This window comes from Gymnogyps californianus, unplaced genomic scaffold (genome assembly GCF_018139145.2).
Source record: "Gymnogyps californianus isolate 813 unplaced genomic scaffold, ASM1813914v2 HiC_scaffold_73, whole genome shotgun sequence".
NCBI lineage: Eukaryota > Metazoa > Chordata > Aves > Accipitriformes > Cathartidae > Gymnogyps > Gymnogyps californianus.
The window spans coordinates 123338-144803 of NW_026114466.1; the positions used below are offsets into that span (position 1 = coordinate 123338).

Sequence of the window (21466 nt, forward strand, 5' to 3'; positions counted from 1 at the left end):
CAGTTTCGCTGCTTTGGGTATGCAGAAGCTCAGTTATGGCATTCCCTTTGACGACTACTCTGTCCCATGGTCAGGAAGACTCCTATGTATCTCACTACCCATCCCTCTGATTTCATAAGCCTTGTGCCATGTTTGGGAAGGAGGAACTAACTTGGCCAAAGGTTAATATTTAAAGAAATAAGTTTCCCCCTCAAGTGATTGAGAGGAAATTAATCAAAGGCAGAGTAAGAAAATGGAGTTTTAAAAAAGTCTATACTATTAAGAAAGGTCATTGTTTTGCATATTCTCTTCAAGTGCTTCATTTATGTCAGGCCAGTCAGGTATATGTTGTTGACTGTTTAGGAATAACAGTAATAATTCAATTAAAGATAGTTTTATACATATAATGAAAGTCTTTTCAAATAAATTTTCTGTGAGTTAACTTCTAGTTTTAATTTGATGATTATGTTGGCCATCTATAGCTCCAAGGGTGACTTTCAGTAGCATGGGATTTCTAGGGCATAAGGATTCTTTTGCCATATTTCTTTTTCCAGAGTCATATCATCTTTGCTGAAAGTTAATTAATTTGTTGCATGGAAATCTCTGTTGGCCAAGTGCCACCTAGAGGTTTCTTACTGTATTTTCTGCTGATTTTTAGTCTTCATTCTGAAGTTCCATGACAAAGGAGAGCGCTAATAGAAGGGCTCCAAGTCATCCTGTGAGTGGATACATAGAGGGAGCATGCATACAGCATGGCCCTGGGAATTGCAAAACCCATGTTCTGCTTGAACTCTCATTGGCTACTGTGTGCCTATACTGTACTGTTACAGCAACATCACCTACTCCCTGTTTGTCCCTGTTTACTAATCCAAGCGTCAGTGCCACAATGTGTATCCCTTATCCAGGTACAATACTCAAATAAGAACTGAGTGCTCTGTATTTATCTTGCAAGAATATTGTTAAATTTTCTTTAAAAGCTTTAGAAAATAAGTAAAATGCTTTCAAAAGCCTGTGTAAAAAAAATGTTATGTAGTTGCGCAGTATTCTGAAATCTGAATAAACTAAACAGAACTTAACTGATCCTGATTCTCCACTTAAACTTCTCTGTACTAAGTATATTCTTTTAGGTCCAAGCATGATTTTTGTAAAAATCACGTTAAGTTTTAAGAGATGTCCAATGCTGCAGAAGAATAATGGGCGGTTTCTCTCCTCTTTTGGGCAGTTTTGGTATGAATCATGATGGAATTGGAAATTCCTGTGGGACCAAAGGTCATGAAGCAGCAAAGCTAATGGCAGCTCATATTACAGCAAACACCAACCCTTTCTCTTGGTCATCCTGCAGTCGGGATTACATCACCAGTTTTTTAGAGTAAGTAATCTCTCAAGAAAAATCATGATTTGTTACAAAAATTCACACCTTTCAGATTAAATAGTAGAGACACAGTGACTTGTTCTGATGGTTTACATTTTTAGAATGAACAGACAGAAGTATAGCAAGTTACTTAAGGCTTTTATATTGTAGAGTCCTTTTCCTATGTAATGGCAAAAGCTGCTTCTTCTCCATTCCCCACCTTACAGTTCTCATTTTTAATCTATTCAAAACATTTTTAAAGTGCTGATCATATTTTATTCCTAATTAATCTGAGGGTGAGAAATAGAGAAGGGCTGAATTTGTCTATGAATAATGGGAAGTATTATTTTTTAAAATACATGCATAATGTGAGGGAATCGAATGAAAGGAACAAGGTTCTAGCCCTGTTCCTTGTACATTTCATTCTCCTGATTTTTTAATGCGGTCTTGTGGGTTTTTTTCTATCAATGTTCTTTGGTACTTTTAGTGAGAATATAAAGATCATAGGAGAGGATGGCTTAGATCTTTATATTAATACCTTAAAATTGTGCTAACCTATACTTTTGTGGTGATTTTTATCCAGAAATAGATTGCTACCTGAAATTCTACTTCTGTATGAAAAAATTAAAATAGTCAAAATATGTTAGTCTCAAAAATGTGCTCATATCAATGTATACATTGGTATACATGATGCATAATGAAGTCTTTGTATTTATTTTAAGTTGTGGAAGACACACAGAACTGTTAGTTCACTGAGAACACATTAATAACAGGATTTTTAAAAATGTGAATAAGATGGGCTTTATGGGAGCAAATGGCAGTTGGTTGGTAGGTTCAGTGTCATCGGTGCAATCGTTCCTTTTAGAAATAAAGGTTGTTCAATAATTCAGACACTGTGTTTTAGGAGATGGACTTAAACCAGTCAAGTGGTCTAACCACTCGACTGCTAAGAACAAAATGGGCTTCTCCTCCTCTTTCAGGGATCTAACCTCAGAATAAGAATCTTACCTGAAGGGACCCATCCAGACCAATAAATTTTCTTTAATTGGTTCAAATGTAGCTTCCCACACAATGTACAGGAGCACTGAATTGTTCTGAAGAGATGTTTGAGCTTCTTATAGAGTCAGTGGGCAGACACAGATGTTTCATGTTGGTGTTAGGTGCTGTTCAGAGGAAAATACTTCTCAGTTTCTGTATCAGGTTAAGGCATTTTGTATCACCCCACTGAACTATGCACCCACCCAATTTTATGTACTGGAGTGTTTAAGATGAGTGTCTAAACTAAAGCACACTGAATAAGTCATCCTACATGTATGTGTGGTACAGGTTTCTCACAATATAAGTTGATTTTCTCAGGAGAGATATATATGTATTCATTTAATCCTAGCATTATAAAAAAAAAATACAGGCTAGACTTGTTTCATCATTGCCAATCATTTCTGTTAATTCAACACTGTTCCTATTAGTAGTCTTTCTAGTATGTCATGCAGCCTAGTTTTAATTATGACAAAGAATAGGGTTTTTGCATCTCTTCTGAGAGATTATTTCACAGCTTGGTAGTTCTGACTGTCAGCTTACAGTTCAGGTATTTTCTTGTAGCATTTGGGGATTTGTTTCTTACTGTTTCAGTTCTGCTCTTCTCTGTCTCATCTTACTTCTATTTGTTGCTCTCTTCTGAACTCCATTTTGAACTCATAATTGTCCTGAAAATAAGTTGTCTATTGATGAAGATGTAATTCCACAGGTAGCTAAGCAGTCATTTTTTATTTATGGCTTTTGAGAAAGAAACGTGGTAAAATTCTGTGGCTTGTATTATGCTGCAAATGTAATAGAGCTGAATATTTGTTCATAAAGTTCCCACAGTTTTAAATCTCAGTCTGAACAAACTTTATTGTTTCTTTACTTGATATGTATGCAGTGATCTTTCAATTTTTTACTGTCAGTTAAAAACCATGTTTAGCTTGTGCCTCCTCTACTTTATGTTTAAATGTTTTTATTTATTTTATTTTTTACTGTTAGCATCTCCGTTATTCTTTTCCATTCCCCAAGTTTGATTCACTATTAAGTTTCATTTTTAAGTCTGGGGAATGCCACTGAAACTGTAGTTATACTAGCATAAAGTCAGAATAGTACTCTGGTGAATCTATTCCCATAGTACTAATCTCTTCAGGTTTTTTGAGATACTTCTCTATCATTGCCAGTGTTTGCAACTCTACTTGAATTATTACCATCTGTGAATTTCATAAAAAATCATTACTGAAGATGCTAGGTAATATTTGAGCTAGAATAAAAAAACAGCTAGAAATAGCAGCTCCAATAATAAATTATATTTTATAATATTTTAGCTATATTTTTGTAACCCAGAATGTAGATGTTATGTTTTTCAAAGCCACCTTGGCTAAACATTCTTCTATGCATTGCAATTATGAATAGATTTTCTAATTGTATAGGATACTGTGTTAAATAACATACTAAGAGCCAAAGACAACTTCTCCTTCATCTACTAATTTTGTAATCTATCTTTAAAAATGTCAGCTTTCTCAAACATGATCTGTTCATTATAAATCCATGCTTCTTATTGTCTGTGGTTCTAATATCCTATAAATGAATTGATACTTTTTTCTTAAAATAGTTGTTTTATTATTTCACTAAGTAGAATAGTCTGTAAAACTGTAGTTTTTTTCTCATTTCTAGTCTTCTCCCCAGCTTTTCATGTCATCTCCTCAATGACAGCAGGAAGCTGTTAAGATAGTTACGCAGGTACCTGAAGGACAGCTGTCAGAAGCCTAGATCACTTCTATTTTACCCATTCACACCTTTCCTTGAGGTAGAACAGCTTTAAGAGCAGAGGCTTTTCTGTTGCAGGTAATGATCAGTGAACAAGAAGCAAAGAAAAATAGTGAGTTTCATGTGGTAGCAATTCCCTGACTGCTCCTATAAATAGCAGAACAGTCTGCATCCAGACAGAAAAAATGATTCCATTTTTTTTCTAATACTTCTTCACAACTTAGCAACAGATGAGGAAGATGCTGATTTAGAGCTTTAGAGGCAAACCCTCAAGATGCTGTTATCTGTGTCTGCAGATGTTTATTCCAGATAGATTAGACTGCCCCCTTTCTCTCCATTTTTCCTCAAGAATGGGAAAACAGCTGGGACAGGACCCACTAGACCACAAACAAGGAAGACAAGTGTTTTTTTCTGTGCTTAGTGAGTATGGCTAGTTTAGGATTCATTTAGCTATGTCTAACAAGAAAGATAGAGCACGGTGGGATGAAATGCAGATACCCAAGCAGAAACCTGAGGCCGTGAGTCTGTATGACATATCACCTTTTAGATTTATCGGCTTGGATCTGGATACAAGTTCGGGCAGGGCTATCATGGCACCGAGATAATGCAGCTGGAATGCATTTGGCTAGAAGCTCATTAAGTGTTCATAGTATTATATGGTAAGGTAGATTCATGTGGTTTTACCAGTTTACCAGCTTGGGTCACCATTTGCTACAGGAGTTTTGCACTGTGTGCCATTTTGTAGTGTAGATACCACACTGTCCTTTCTCATCAGGCAGAAGAATTTTCAAACAGAAGTCATCCTGGTGATGTTCAAAGTCGAGCCTCAGCTTCACCCTCCTCTTTCTCAAGACTTTCTAAAAACTACACCCAGAAACAAATTTTCCAGACTGACGGTACTGAGGAACAGCCATTAAATATCACTTGGAAGGTTTCAGTTCAGTCAGACACTAGTTGGGAAAACAATTTATTTTGTGGGATGGCCAGATAGAGGATGAATATGGCTTTAAAGATGGGAATAAAGACAAAATAAAGCTATGTATTGCTAATAGATCATTCAAAACTCCCAAGAAGGATGACCAGTTGTATTGGGTTTGTGTGGCAAGGTTTTGGTAGCGGGGGGGCTACAGGGGTGGCTTCTGTGAGAAGCTGCTAGAAGCTTTCCCTATGTCCGATAGAGCCAATGCCAGCCGGCTCCAAGATGGACCCGCCGCTGGCCAAGGCCGAGCCCATCAGCGATGGTGGTAGCGCCTCTGTGATAACATATTTAAGAAGGGGAAAAAGTTACTGCGCAACAGAAACTGCAGCCAGAGAGAGGAGTGAGAAGATGTGAGAGAAACAACTCTGCAGACACCAAGGTCAATGAAGAAGGAGGGGGAGGAGGTGCTCCAGGCGCCGGAGCAGAGATTCCCCTGCAGCCCGTGGTGAAGACCATGGTGAGGCAGGCTGTCCCCCTGCAGCCCATGGAGGTCCACGGTGGAGCAGAGATTCCCCTGCAGCCCATGGAGGACCCCACGCCGGAGCAGGTGGATGCCCAAAGGAGGCTGTGACCCCGTGGAGAGCCCACGCTGGAGCAGGCTCCTGGCAGGACCTGTGGCCCCGTGGAGAGAGGAGCCCATGCTGAAGCAGGTTTGCTGGCAGGACTTGTGACCCTGCGGGCGACCCACGCTGGAGCAGTCTGTTCCTGAAGGACTGCACCCTGTGGATGGGACCCATGCTGGAGCAGTTCGTGAAGAACTGCAGCCTGTGGGAAAGGACCCATGCTGGAGGAGTTTGTGGAGGACTGTCTCCCATGGGAGGGACCCCACGCTGGAGCAGGGGAGGAGTGTGAGTCCTTCTCCCCCTGAGGAAGAAGGAGCGGCAGAGACAATGTGTGATGAACTGACCCAAACCCCCATTCCCCGTCCCCCTGCGCTGCTCGGGGGAGGAAGAGGTAGAGAATTGGGGAGTAAAGTTGAGCCCGGGAAGAAGGGAGGGGTGGGGGGAAGGTGTTTTAAGATTTGGTTTTATTTCTCATCATCCTGCTCTGATTTGATTGGCAATAAATTAAACTAATTTTTCCCCAAGTCGAGTCTGTTTTGCCCATGACAGTAATTGCTGAGTGATCTCCCTGTCCTTATCTCGACCCACGAGCCTTTCATTATATTTTCTCTCCCCTGTCCAGCTGAGGAGGGGAATGACAGAGCAGCTTTGGTGGGCACCTGGCATCCAGCCAGGGTCAACCCACCACACCAGTCAGCATAGACTTTGAAATGGCCAAGGAAACCCATTTTTTTCCTGGGGAAAACTTTCCTTCTAGCACATAATATCTGTTGTGTGTCAAGCTTTATGTTAGAGTGAAAGATTGACTGAATTATGGAGAAAATCCTGTCATTAGAGCAGAACAGTCATATTTTTGTATTTACTACAAGGATTTTGACTTACATTTCTGCAATTATATGTCTTGTAGAGTAGGTATAGACTTTAATTTACAGGTTTGGTGCATTTAAAGATTTAGATCTGATTCTGTAATCTAATCTGTTCAGGGGTCCATATGCCTACGGAGAGAGTCATCAAAGGTAATAAGAGTTTTTAAATGCTGTGCCCTTGGCTATCTGTTTACAGGATCACAGTTTACAGATCAACCTCTACACTATTGGAATCTATGGAAATATTCCCATCATATGCAATATGAGCTCAAGCTGATGTCAAATGCTAAACTTCCCACTGCTTGTTTAAGCAAAGTTTCTATCTGCAGTTTGGTCCAAACAGTACAGAAAGATCAGATTGTGTTTGAGTTATTTCCATATTGGAATTATTACCATGTACTCCTCATATACGCAAAATACAACACTGAAATATTTAGATTCAAAAGAATGTAGGATAGCTTCCCAACATCTGCTATTAGAAAATATATATGCTTGCCCCTTTATTCCAGTTTTAATTATTGCAAGTTCATTATTTTTTTTATGCCGGAACCACACGTGTGATATTTTAAAGGTAGATTTCAACTGAGTTGGGGGGTGGTGGTGGTGGTGTTATGTGCAGGTGAATCACATTAAATTCATTTGGATTAGTAACTGAATATCATATTTTTTTCTCTATTTACCTGCTTATTGCCTTATTTGCTGTTTGCATTCTTCTGAAATGGTTGGTAGTTGTTTGTCTTTGTTTTTCTAAAGGGTTTGTTGTAGTATTTCAAAGAAATGAATAAAATAGGGTTAAAATGAGAACAGAAAATGTATGGTTAAAGGGGGCTTTTTGCTCTTTTTTATCTGCAGATAAAAAGTATAGAAAATTGGAGATCTCTAAAAGACAGCATAGAACATTCACTTCTGAAATTATGTTCCTTTGGCAAGGTGCATGGAAAAGATTTGGAAAAAAAAACATAAGTGCTGGCAAAATTTGTAGGAATGTCGGAAAAAAGTTTAAAGTGTTGGCATAAGAATTTTTTAAAAATCCTCACTTATTCACATGTGAAATGAAAGTAAAAAAGCATCTGTCCTCTTTTATGCACACTGACTAAATAAAACTGAATAATTATATTTAGCAAATTACAAAGTTTTCTAAACAGAAGAACTCTGCCTTTGGCTTTCTTTGTTATTTGTTTCACTACACTAAAATATTGTGGCTGAATATGGGCATATTTTGAAAAAAAACTAAACAAAAAAACCCCCACCAAACAAAACAGTGAAAAGAAGAGAATATTAAAGTTTTCAAAGATGATGATCTTAGTTCTAACATGAATTTTTGAAGACTAAATATTATCAATACAGTAGAAAAGATCCTTGGATCCATACAAATTTTGTCACTCACCCAAGTATAGGTAAATTTGAAGATCCTGGAGAATTTTTACCACTGTAACTATTTTGTTCACTCAAATGGAAGAAAAGCATGCATGTTAAGGTCCTAATCCTATAAACATTTAGTCATGCTGAAATTTAAATGTGTTTTACTTTTATATAAACCAATTGAGCTGCTCATATCTATAAGATTGTACTTAGCTGTTTGAAGGATCAGAAGGGTCATTAAGAATTGTAAATTTAATTTCTTTTATTTGTTTAATTTGTTTATTTTTCATTCTATGACCAAATGTAGCTATTCTTCAGTGAAAACAAATAGGAATCTTAAAACAAAAATGAAAATCAGTCTTGTGTGGCTCAGAAATTATTGTACTTTTAAAAAGGATAATATATGAAATATATTTCACAGTCTAAAATAAGCATTTTTGTTAATATCATAGAATACCAGGTTGGAAGGGACCTCAAGGATCATCTGGTCCAACCTTTCTTGGCAAAAGCACGGTCTAGAAAAGATGGCCCAGCACCCTGTCCATCTGAATCTTAAAAGTGTCCAATGTTGGGGAAAATAATGATGAAAATTATTTTAATCTCTTAATTCCCTGTAATTATTTTTTCTCTTTACTATGGGTGTACCATCTTACTGTTTGTTTATTGCAATCATATTTGTTTCACACCCAGTGCTGTTAAAAGTAAGAACTAGATACATGATATCGTTACTGTGATTTACAGTCAGTAGAATTCCTAATTCCTTTGGTCCTTTATGTTGAACAGTTCAGGCCGTGGTACTTGCCTTGATAATGAGCCTCCCAAGCGTGAATTTCTTTATCCAGCTGTGGCCCCAGGTCAGGTGTATGATGCTGATGAACAGTGTCGCTTCCAGTATGGAGCAACATCTCGCCAATGTAAATATGGGGTAAGAAGTCTTAATCCTTATGCTGAGTGTTCTGCTTAGTCATTTGTATATATTCCTTTATAACATAAATCTTTAGTTAGATGCAGTAGTGGGTTACAGATTTCTGATAGCATAATGTCCAGTGCCATCATATGTAAGCAAAGGGTACATTTTAATCCTTATGCTGCATCTTTTTGCTTGAGTCATTTGTGTGTACTGTATACCAAAATGTGTGGGTTACAGTGAGCTGGAGAAGCATTCTTTAATTTTAGGAAAAAAAAGGAACCCAGAACACTTGATCCTGCTCCTTGTAAAGTGTACTATGGAATTTTCCCTGATTTCAGTTAAATGAGATCAGGTTCATGTTGTATTAATCTTGAAACATGAAATCTGTTGTGTTGGCTTTAACTTTTCAATTGAAAGCTACATTTTGAAGTTACTTTTGTACTTGTATTGATTTGTCAGGTCTGTTTGTTTTTATTTTAATTTTTTTTTGCTGGTATTGAGTTTATTGTTTCTCACATTGTTCAGATATCTTTTTGAAAAGAATAATAATTGGTTATGGGAACAGAGGAACATGAAGCTAGATAGCTGAATAGAATACTGAATAGCTAAGTACTAGCAAAGCTTTGGCTGCAAGTACCAGTGTGCAATATTTAATGTAAAGAAATTTACAGTATAAATAAAAACCTGCACACTTAGGCCATTATGCAATAAATTTATAAATATTACTTAAAATCTTGCAGCCCAAAGTATGTAGTAAAAGGATGCATTCTGCTGTGCTTGTCATCAAATAATCAGCTGAGACTAAATTAAATAAACCTTGAAAACATATCTAGTGGTTTAAAAATATCTAGTTTTAATAATATTTTAATTATTAGATTATTCAAATAAAACAATGTAATCATTGAATTTATTCACTTCTCTAAAGGCTAGCTACAAAGAAAGTCCATTTTTAATATCCTTGGGGTGATAAATATAATATTGTTCTTGGGATGCCTCTTTGGCAGATTGCATTGTGCAAAGGATTTAAAAGCTGTATGTAGTTGGCTGGCTAGCTCACGGGATCTTCTATTCCTGATCCGTCATCAAACCTCTTTTGGCCTTTATTGTTCCTCTTTAAGTTCTCACTTCCCACCACTGTTCTTTAAGGGTCCTGTTTCCTGTCACTACATCCAAGGCATACCCTTTTATTTAAATTCTTTTTTTCTTACAAATTCTCACCACACACACTCTTTATTTTCAGATGTGCTGGTTTTGGCTGGGATAGAGTTAATTTTCTTCATAGTAGCTAGTATGGGCTATGTTTTGGATTTGTGCTGGAAACAGTGCTGATAATACAAGGGATGTTTTAGTTACTGCTGAGCAGTGCTTACACAGAGTCAAGGCCTTTTCTGCTTCTCACACCACCCCACCCCACCAGCAAGTAGGCTGGGGGTGCACAAGAAGTTGGGAGGGGACACAGCCGGGACAGCTGACCCCAACTGACCAAAGGGATATTCCATACCATAGGACGTCATGCTCAGCATATAAAGCTGGGGGAAGGAGGAGGAAGGGGGGGACGTTTGGAGTGATGGCGTTTGTCTTCCCAAGTAACCATTATGCGTGATGGAGCCCTGCTTTCCTGGAGATGGCTGAACACCTGCCTGCCCATGGGAAGTAGTGAATGAATTCCTTGTTTTGCTTTGCTTGTGTGCGTGGCTTTTGCTTTCCCTATTAAACTGTCTTTATCTCAACCCATGAGTTTTCTCACTTTTACTCTTCCGATTCTCTCCCCCATCCCACTGTGGGGGGAGTGAGCGAGCGGCTGTGTGGGGCTTAGTCACTGGCTGGGGTTAAACCACGACATCAGACTAAGGAAATCTGCAGGTATTTAATCCATGATTTATAGCACAGCCTTTGGAGATATACTGCATTTTAAATTAAACTGGAAAGTTAATAATGTGCAAAACCTGGCTTTTCCACATGTATGTGTTTTTGTTTTTTTTCTTCTCTTCAAACTCTGTTAAACTATGTAATCATTGTTGTGATGATCACGCTGCACAGTACACTTCTGTTCTTAAACCAGTTTCTAAAATGCAAACAATTGGAAGTAACGAAGATGTAGGTAATCTTGGCTTTATGTGTTCTGCTTTCCTTTTGTTTTAAAGTTTTTGTTGGGATTCCCTTATAGTTACAAAAAAGAGGTTGACACTTAATTGAGGCAATAGTTAAAAGAAGTTAAGTCTTCATGTGACATTACCAGTTCTCTGAATTGATAGTGTATTGTATTCCATCAGTGTGCCATCAGTGTGAGCATGACTTATAAGTGTTTCTGAAAAAAAAACCCTATTTTTAATAATAGGATTCAGACTGTATATATTTATATAACAGATTATTGTAGAGCTCTGGTAATATCCACTCTAAGAAATTATATGCATTTAAAATAATGTCTACATTTAAAAATGTTATCTGCTATGGCCATAATGCTCTGAAAATGCCATCATGATGATTACGATCGTACAGATTTCAAGTGATAATTTTGAAAGGAAAAAATAATCTTTGGAAGCTGATAGTGCAGATGGAAAATATCCACGCAAGAAAGACCTATCCATATATGAAAGGGATTTTAGAACTGAGTAGTGGAACTAGATCTAAATACCAGGAAAAGTTAAGTTGAATACTCTGTTCTACACTTTCAGTATCAAAAGTAAACAGTCAGTGCTTTGGATGTTCCTATTTGATGTACTATTCACATGAAGATGCCATTAATAGTTCATTGATCTTATTCTAACAGACACATGTGCAACTACGAATGGAAAAACATAGTAAAAATCCCTTATTGACAGCAGACCTTATTCATATACTAACTCCTTTCTAGCACTTCTTTCAGCATGTCCTAGTTTCATCTGGGACAGAATTAATTTTCTTCCTAGTAGCTGGTACAGTGCTGTGTTTTGGATTCAGTGTGAGAATGATGTTGATAACACGCTGATGGTTTAGTTGTTGCTAAGTAGCGCTTATCTTAAGCCAAGGGCTTTTCAGTTTCCCATGCTCTGCCAGCAAGCAGGTGTGCAAGAAGCTGGGAGGGAGCATAGCCAGGGCAGCTGACCTGAACTAGCCAAAGGGGTATTCCATACCATGGAACGTCATGCCCAGTATATAAACAGGGGGGAGTTGGCCGGGAGGGGTGGATCGCTGCTCGGGAACTAACTGGGCATCGGTCGGCGAGTGGTGAGCAATTGCATTGTGCATCACTTGCTTTGTATAGTTTAATTCTTTTAGTATTACTATTGTCATATTATTATCATCATTATCATTGTTTTTCATTCCTTTCTGTCCTATTAAACTGTCTTTATCTCAACCCATGAGGTTTTTTTTTTCCTGATTCTCTCCCCCATCCCACTGGGTGGGGGGAGTGAGCGAGTGGCTGCGTGGTGCTTAGCTGCTGGCTGGGGTTAAACCACGACACATGACAAGAGAAACAGTCAAACTCTCAAATCAAAAATTACAAGTCTCCTTTGGGCTCTGATATAGCTGTCGAGATAGTTGGTGTTTTTAAAGTAACTTGGAAAATCTTCATGTTCTTTCTGCTTTGTAATTCTGTCCTAATGTCTTATTAACCTTTAGAAAAAATACCTCTTTCAACCATCTAGCTTTGATGTTCATCTGTATTCATTGCCTTTTCTCCCATATTTCCTCATCCGTTCCCTCTGTATGTTTATTTTAAACTGTTTGTTGCTTTTGATCATAAATTATGTCCTAATCCTGCAAAGAAGTTTGCACATTTAAGTACATGAAGCCTTTCTCACTTATGAACTTGAAGTTAAATACCTGGAGTGGTGTTTGAATGATGAAGGCATCAGAACTAAAGTATTAAAGGGAGTGCAAGGATCTGCCTTTCTGTGTGTGTGTTTACTGACAAGGAGCCAATTTGACCTTGAAAGGAGCTCTTTGGTAGTTGTACTGATACTGTTCTGAGTACTAGACCTAATTAAACTTTTTAGTCACTTATGGACAAAACTGTTCCAGCAAAAGCATTGTGGCTATTGGTCAGATTTCCCTATATTGTTCAGCACATTAAGTCGGACAAGAATTCAAAGAGATGCATTAGCTCTTTGAGCTAAAAAACTAAGACTACATGTTTGCAAGAAGACAGTGATCTTTCTAATGTCACGTGCATTGTTCTTTATACTCTCCACCATCTCTGATACAGGGGCAATTTTAAAGAATTTAAGTGAAGAAACAGATACTTTGAATAAAGAATTGAGAGGCAATGTCTCAAGATACTTAAAATTTTTCATTTTTAGGGTAAACTTTCAGATTCAGGAGAATGTTAAATTTATGACTTCCAGTGAGCCAAATTGTAATGGTGGAGATTTCACCATATAATACTGATGCATAGCTTTTTCTTAAAGGCAATACATGCTTTCAAGTATCTTACTGGATTCACTGCAGTGGGAGATTTTGAGGTTATTAGGAACAGTGCTAGTTCTTGTTCTTTTATGTAGGTACTAGATATGCTACATATTCTAGGGTGATGCAGTGTGAATTCTCTGCTGATTGTCAGGTGTGGCTCAGTTCTCTGCTCTGTGTGTTAGTTCCCCTGAAAGTTCAGAAACTTTTTCAATCCTTTTATTTAGGTGAGTGTAAGGAGAACTTTTTTCATTGACTCCTTACCTCCTTAACCTTTGAGCATCTGCCTAATAACAGTTGGTTTTTGGCTGTCTCTGGGTTAACTCAGGAAAGAATTCCAGTCTTGACTTTGAATTTCTCTGTTTTATGAGTTTAAATAATACCTCGAATATGCCTGACTGTAAATTACAGATTTTGTGGTTCAAAATAATGCTTTGCTGTAGAGCTGGTCCCCACATTTTTAGGACAGAGGCTAAAACTTCAGACATTTTAATAGCAGTTAATACTTTATGCATATGATTGATATCGCTGTGGTGCATTTTATGATCTGTGAAGCTGTTGGCAGCTAGCATGGATTTCAGAGATAGTGCCTAACAATTCTTTGGTATATTTTTTTGCATTAAAATACAAAACCATCATTGGTGTCAGTAAATACTTTGAGTAGAGGGATAAGGGGACAAAGTTTCCTTTCCTTTGCATACATGGCTTCACTGAAATCAGCAGGGCCAATCTATTCGTATTTCATACTAGAGTTTAACACATCAGGTATTTTAGCTGATGACAGGTAGCTCTCTTCTTTGTCATGGTCTTTTGTTTGCAATTAAGTTCCCCAGTTAGTTTGTCAGCAAAAATAGCTTAAAACTCAAATACTAGTTTTTATTCACATTTTGTTAGTGCGTTTTGGAGGACAGATAGAGTTCAAGCTATGAACTTGCTGCTTGTAAACAGGCAGAATGAAGATACATTCTTAGGATAAGGAGTCCTCCTGCTGCCTTCAGTAGCTCCCTTGCACTATTTGTCTCTAGGAAGCTTTTAATGAATTATGAGGAGTGGCCATAAAGTTAATTACCATTAATAGAAAGTTGCTGGGAAAGCGTCAACTACAGAAATACAGGACATGCAGTTGTCATACCTTCACTGCTTCCTAGTTTCCCACATGCCAATTCGGAGACAGAATAGTGTAACTGCATTAGTTAGTAATGAGCAAAACAAAACAGCATCTGGTCAGCTAACTTTTAAATCCAGGAGAGTAAACAAATTGCTATACACAACAGTTCTACAATATTTCTTAGGAAAAAAAAAATTCAGGCAAAATAGCCTGAATTACAATTGGCCCTTGTAATCAGGTGATGCAAATTTTAATGTTAGTGAATTAAACTGTCATTGTTTTCATGAAACGCTGATGTGATTTACTCCAGTTAAATAAAGAGAGGTATTTAGCTTGACATAGGGCTTTTATAGGAAGGTGAAAGCAGATTCTGGAAGCTGTTTTTTCAAAAAGGAAAGGCAGAGAAGCCACTGGTGTGTATCTTTGCACCAGAACTACAGGTTCCCTTCTGTTCCCTCACCTGTTGATACTATAACTAGAATTGTGCATTCAATTGAATCTGTACATAGTACTTAGTAACGCACTGAAAAGTGACCTTTTTTCCCCCTGGCTTCATACTTAATACCATGGTTAAGTCACTTTATACTTGGTGTTTGTTAGCAGAGCATAAGTAGTTTGATCAGATTGATTTATATATTACGTTGCTCACAAATTGGTGTTAAAAGTATGTGTAGGCAAAGAGAGGAATTGAAGATCTTGGTGTTATACTCTGTCATTTCCATTATTTTTTATTTCATAAGGTCTTGCCTGTCAAGTGCAAAAACTCTCATCACTATTGTAGAGGCCTTTTGCATTTAGAATGATTAAAGTTTCGAGCTTTCCTTGTGTAAGGACTTACAGGATCGTGTTGTAATTAAGAACGTTTGAAATGCTTTCAGCTTTATTCTTCAAGTGAATTTTGTTCCCTTTTTTTGTAAGATTAGGAGGTGTATAGCCAAGGGAAATCCCAGAAGTTTTCCTCTTGCTGAATACTAAAGTGGTTTAAAATCCTTTTTGTATCTTTTTTTAACAAGTTCCCATAGTCCCCTTTCTTCCTTCCTAGGACTGTCTTGTCTCCAAACCCCCTTTCCCTTCCCCTCCCCCCCCCCGACATAGACATAGACATAACACGAATGTACCTGGATCTTATGAAAGTTGTTTAAAAAGTGCAAGGGGAAGCCAGTGATCAATGCAGGAGTGCATTAGATGATTGTAGAAGCAATAATGAGATTCCAGATACTGGAATGTGGTTGGAATAAAGATGGGATAGATTGCATGGGTTTGAAAGGGAAGATGCTACTTGGAGGTGATTGACCTTGTGGGGCTTCTGTAGTTTCCATAAGGTTCACATAAGCACCTAATATTTAGGAAAGAACGCTGGTAACATAATACGAATGTACGACCTAAGCTTCGGATTCTATTTCACATTCTTTCAGCATGTTGTGATTAATAACATGCTGCACCACTTAATGAGCATTTGGTAGTGGATTACTAAAATGGTTACTTTTGGGTGCTCATCTGAACTAAACTTTGAACCTTCTGAAGTTCACCCATAATTATAATCAGCCTTCTAGTTTTAATTGTGTTGCCATCAGTATTTCAGCAATGAGGCTGAAAATACTCTAGATTGACGCTTTTCAGATCGGAATTGTAAGTTAGAATTCAAGCTAGTTATTTTTATGCTTTATTTTAGCAAATGCTCATCTAGAGGTGCAGCATATTATAGATGAAACATGCTGAAGTAACATAAAATCCTAATTAACATTTTAAAATTTTATGGAAAAAAAAAAAGAAAATTCCCAAATTATCATAGTTTAATATGCATTGTGAATGTATTTCCCATCTTTTTTTTTTTTTTTTTTATTATGGGCGAAACTGCTAACTTTTGTTGGAGGCTTTCATTAGTGTTGAAAACATTAAGAACAGCACAGCAATTTGATCTTTGCTCATATTACTGAGTTTTCATTGTGCTGTATTGTTACCATTTATGATGATTATGATATAGGATGCTTAGATGTTACATAATTCGAAATGCCTATGTGTAACTGCATGACACAATAGAAAGAGGCTCCATCATTGATAACACTTAGGCAAAAGGAAGATAATTTGATTTGCTGTTTTTTTTCTCTAGATGGGTTCAGCTTTGTTTAATTTACTGCAAATACAAGCATCCGAATTCCAAACTGAAGTCATGGAGCCCTAAGATACACCGTTACAGGTTGTCATCTATCTTGTCTTGATCTTGTGAAAGGCCTCAGCTTCAGTTTGTTTCCTGGATTTTTAAAACACTTTCCCTTGTCTGCTTTACAAATTAATAGTTATTAAATACACACACTTGGAGACTGACTTTGAGATCATTGATTAATTTTCAGATTATGCTTCTTTCTCTTAGTTTCAGTAAATTATTCACACAAATTTAATGTTGGCAAAAGATATGTTAGCTTCATCCTATGTCCACCAATGAAGAAAAGGCTACCATAAAGGGTCACCTTATGTTTGTGGGTGGGTGGGTGTGTGTGCATGCGTGCGTGTTAGTGTGAAGAAAAAAAAAAAAAAAGCAGTATACTTTCTACTAGTGATTTTGGGCCTGACCTTTCCAGGGCAGTTCCTCATGTTTTTAAGGCTGGCTTATTAAAAACAGCTGCTTAGAGATGTTACTGATAGGATAGTGGTAATAAGGAAATATCTCAAATCAATAACTATGAAACTAAGGTAGTACCAGGTATAGGGTTGAGCTGGAGAATAGAAAGCTTTATGCACCTTAGAAGAATTTCTCTGTTAACTTTCCAAAATCAGCTGAAAATAAAGAAGACATAGCCATAGTAGTACCTGGTATAATTCCATTTTCATTTAATGAAATAAGAGCAGAGATGGATTTTTCCACTTCTTTTTAGATATCTTATTTCTTTTCAAATGACTATTAATGATATTTTTCATTTCATGTACAGGCTGATGGGGAATGTACTTCAAATTGTACTCTTTTAAATGCAAAGCAGCAGGGGAAAATAAACAACTTTTTAAATAAGTGTGGCTATGTTTAGAAGAAATTACAAAAATTTTTCATACATTCTTTCATTTCTTGTTTGTAATATAAATTTTAATATAACTTATTTCTACAAATTGATACATTGTGTTATTTTAGTTAATAAGTTCTCTGTGTTTCGCATAGTTTTCCATAAGGAAATATTCTGTTGATTTTGGGATATTGTATGTCTGTCTCGGACAGAACTCCTTTCTGATTTAAGCAGAGATTTTTGTTCAAATATTAATAGTATGATACAGCCCATAGTAATTTTACATTACTTTCATTTTGTCTTTATGGATTTACTGAGGCAAACTCCTGCTGAAATTAAGGTCTCAATAAGGACTACCAGACTATGTCAGTAATAATATCTAGTTTTGATGTAGTGCTTTTCATTCTATTTCCTAAAGCAATTTAGGAAGAAGGAAACTATTTTTCTCATTTTATGGAGTAGGGAGATGAGCTGACATGCTTAGAATCATCCTGCAAACAGATGAATGACTAAAATAGTTTTGGAGTGCTGTATCCATTAATACACACAGTTCAGCTGATTATTTGTTTGGAATTACAATGTCTGGGAGATGTTAGTTCAGTGAATTTGGAGGAGTCTAGTGCCACAAAGAAGCCTGAGTATACAGAAAGAATGCATTTCCTATTGGAAGGAAATTGTTAAATACTCTCATTTGTGAATACGTTAGCCTGGCAATGAAATACATGTTTTAATTATTACTTCCCCTTTTATGTTAACATATAGATGGTGTACTTGTGTAGGCATATCAAAAGTGAAATTCTGCAAGTAAACCCTGGAGCACAAACTAGAATTCTGGATATGAAATATATACCCTGAAATATAGATGTTTTCAAATTCCAGACTGTTATCCAGATCTGATTTTTTGCTTCTGTCTATATTGGAATGGTTGAAATCTTTGTTTCTTAATGCAGTTGAATTTTTGACTTTTCAGAACATTGAATCAAACTTCACAAAGTCAGCACAGCTATTAATTTAAACATTTGAATTTGATCAGATGCAAAATAAGCACAGAGTCAGAAGTAGAATCATCACAGTCTGACGCTTTTCATAGAATCATAGAATAGTTTGGGTTGGAAGGGACCTTTAAAGGTCATCTAGTCCAACCCCCCTGCAATGGGCAGGGACATCTTCAACTACATCAGGTTGCTCAGAGCCCCGTCCAACCTGACCTTGAATGTTTCCAGGGATGGGGCATCTACCACCTCTCTGGGCAACCTGTTCCAGTGTTTCACCACCCTCATCGCAAAAAATTTCTTCCTTATATCTAGTCTGAATCTACCCTCCTTTAGTTTAAAACCATTATCCCTTGTCCTATCGCTACAGGCCCTGCTATAAAGTTTGTCCCCATCTTTCTTAGAAGCCCCCTTTAAGTATTGAAAGGCCGCAATAAGGTCTCCCCGGAGCCTTCTCTTCTCCAGGCTGAACAACCCCAACTCTCTCAGCCTTTCCTCATAGGAGAGGTGTTCCAGCCCTATGATTATTTTTGTGGCCCTCCTCTGGACCCGCTCCAACAGGTCCATGTCTTTCTCATACTGAGGACTCCAGAGCTGGATGCAGTACTCCAGGTGGGGTCTCACCAGAGCAGAGTAAAGGGGAAAAATCACTTCCCTCAACCTGCTGGTCATACTTCTTTTGATGCAGCCCAGGATACAACTGGCCTTCTGGGCTGTGAGTGCACATTGTCAGCTCATGTCCAGCTGTTCATCCACCAGTACCCCCAAGTCCTTCTCTGCAGGGCTGCTCTCAATCCCTTCATCCCCCAGCCTGTATTGATACCAGGGGTTGCCCTGACCCAGGTGCAGGACCTTGTACTTGGCCTTGTTGAACCTCATGAGGTTGACATGGGCCCACTTCTTGAGCTTGTCCAGGTCCCTCTGGATGGCATCCCATCCCTCGGGCGTGTCAACCACACCACTCAGCTTGGTGTCATCTGCAAACTTGCTGAGGGTGCACTCGATCCCACTGTCTATGTCATTGATGAAGATATTAAACAGTACTGGTCCCAATACGGACCCCTGAGGGACACCACTTGTCACCGATCTCCATCTGGACATTGAGCCGTTGACCGCTACTCTCTGGATGCGACCATCCAACCAATTCCTCATCCACCGAACAGTCCACCCATCAAATCCATATCTCCCCAATTTCGAGAGAAGAATGTTGTGGGGGACCGTGTCAAAGGCCTTACAGAAGTCCAGGTAGATGACATCCGTAGCTCTTCCCTTGTCCACTGATGTAGTCACTCCATCATAGAAGGCCACTAGGTTGGTCAGGCAGGACTTGCCCTTGGTGAAGCCATGCTGGCTGTCTCAAATCACCTCCCTGTCCTCCATGTGCCTTAGCAGAGCTTCTAGGAGGATCTGTTCCATGATCTTCCCAGGCGCAGAGGTGAGGCTGACAGGTCGGTAGTTCCCAGGGTCCTCCTTTCTACCCTTTTTAAAAATGGGTGCAATGTTTCCCTTTTTCCAGTCACCGGGGACTTCACCTGACTGCTATGACTTTTCAAATATCATGGAGAGTGTCTTGGCAATTACATCAGCCAATTCCCTCAGGACTCTGGGATGCATCTTGTCAGGTCCCATAGACTTATGTATGTTCAGGTTCCTCAGGTGGTCACGAACCTGATCTTCTCTTACAGTGGGAGGGACTTTGCTCCCCCAGTCCCTGCCTTGAGGTCCATCCTCTCGAGAGGTGTGGGAAGAGAGGCTGCCAGTGAAGACTGAGGCAAAAAAGTTGTTGACTACCTCAGCCTTCTCCTCGTCCATTGTTACCAGTTTGCCAGTCGTGTTCATCGGGGGGGTACACTTTCTTTAACCTTCCTTTTCTGGCTGACATACCTGTAGAAGCCCTTCTTGTTATTCTTTGCATCCCTCGCCAAGTTCAGCTCCAGCTGGGCCTTGGCCTTCCTGACCCCATCCCTACACAACCGGGCAGCGTCCCTGTACTCTTCCCAGGATACCTGTCCCTGCTTCCACTGCCTGTGCATTTCCTTCTTGCCCTTTAGTTTGACCAGCAGGTCTCCACTCAGCCATGCTGGTCTCTTGCCTTCCTTTCCTGATTTCTTACACCTGGGGATCAAGAGCTCTTGTGCTCTATGGAAAGCGTCCTTAAAGATCTGCCAGCTCTGTTCTGCTCCCTTGTCCCTGAGGGCAGTTTCCCAGGGGGTCCCACTGACTAACTCCTTGAACAGCTGGAAGTTTGCTTTCCTAAAATTCAGGGTCCTGACTTTACTCTTCGCCTGTCCCATATCCCTCAGGACTGCAAACTCCACCAGTGCATGATCACTGCAGCTCAGGCTGCCTCAAATCTTGACATCAATCTTTTAATTACAGTTTGACAATATAAACCAAACATGAAACATAAGCAAATAAATTAGAAAAATTTTGCTCAACAAAATGAGCAAGTAAATTAAATGAAAAAGTATATAAGGCAGGATTATGATAGGAGCACCTCATACTGTGTCTGAAAGGAACCAATTTTAGGTTTTCACTTTAAAATCAATACTGGATTGAAGTTTGGATTCATGGTTGATTTTGATGTGAATTTGATTTAGTGTTGAATTTTAACAACTTAATGGTTGTGAAATTTGTAATCTAGTTAAAGAGATTTTTCAAGAATCTTTGTGATGTATCTTCTGTGCTTTCCCTGTTCTATCTGATATTTTAAACCATATGCTTATTTGTGAATGTGTATCTTAATCCAAAAATGTTATCAGCTGAGTGGCAAAAGCAAGTGTTTTATTCAGAGATTTAAGTAAATATTTATACTGTTTGCATTTCTTCAATGAAAAATTCTAATTTGAAAAGTAAGATAGTGTACATTGGCTGCAGGTATACTTTTACAAGTGGCAATATTTCTCCTAAAAAGAGGCTCAAGAATGTCAATTTATTCCACGACTCACTGAAGTTTTCATAGAGCCACCCACCAAATGGGAGTTGGTGCATAACAATATAATGAAATAGCTTAGGCCTAATTGTCAAAAATTGGATGGAAAGTCCAGAAATCATTAGTACTCAGTCCTCATCATTTCAGACCATTCTAATATGGTATGTTTTTAATGGATTTTTAAAAAATATCTTGCTTCTACCAATCGTGAAACTAAATACACTGTATATATCTGTCCTGGTTTCGGCTAGGACA

The 21466-nt window shown here is 38.2% G+C and overlaps 1 protein-coding gene across 2 annotated transcripts in view; it reads left to right on the forward strand.

Annotated features, from left to right (window-relative positions):
- Positions 1–21466, forward strand: part of LOC127029107 (A disintegrin and metalloproteinase with thrombospondin motifs 6-like) — a 169681-nt gene that overhangs the window by 85095 nt on the left and 63120 nt on the right. For both annotated transcript variants that reach the window (XM_050914751.1, XM_050914752.1), the window contains exons 9-10: positions 1202–1348; positions 8671–8812. In XM_050914751.1, the coding sequence (XP_050770708.1) occupies positions 1202–1348; positions 8671–8812 (289 nt within the window). The remainder of the gene's footprint in view (positions 1–1201; positions 1349–8670; positions 8813–21466) is intronic.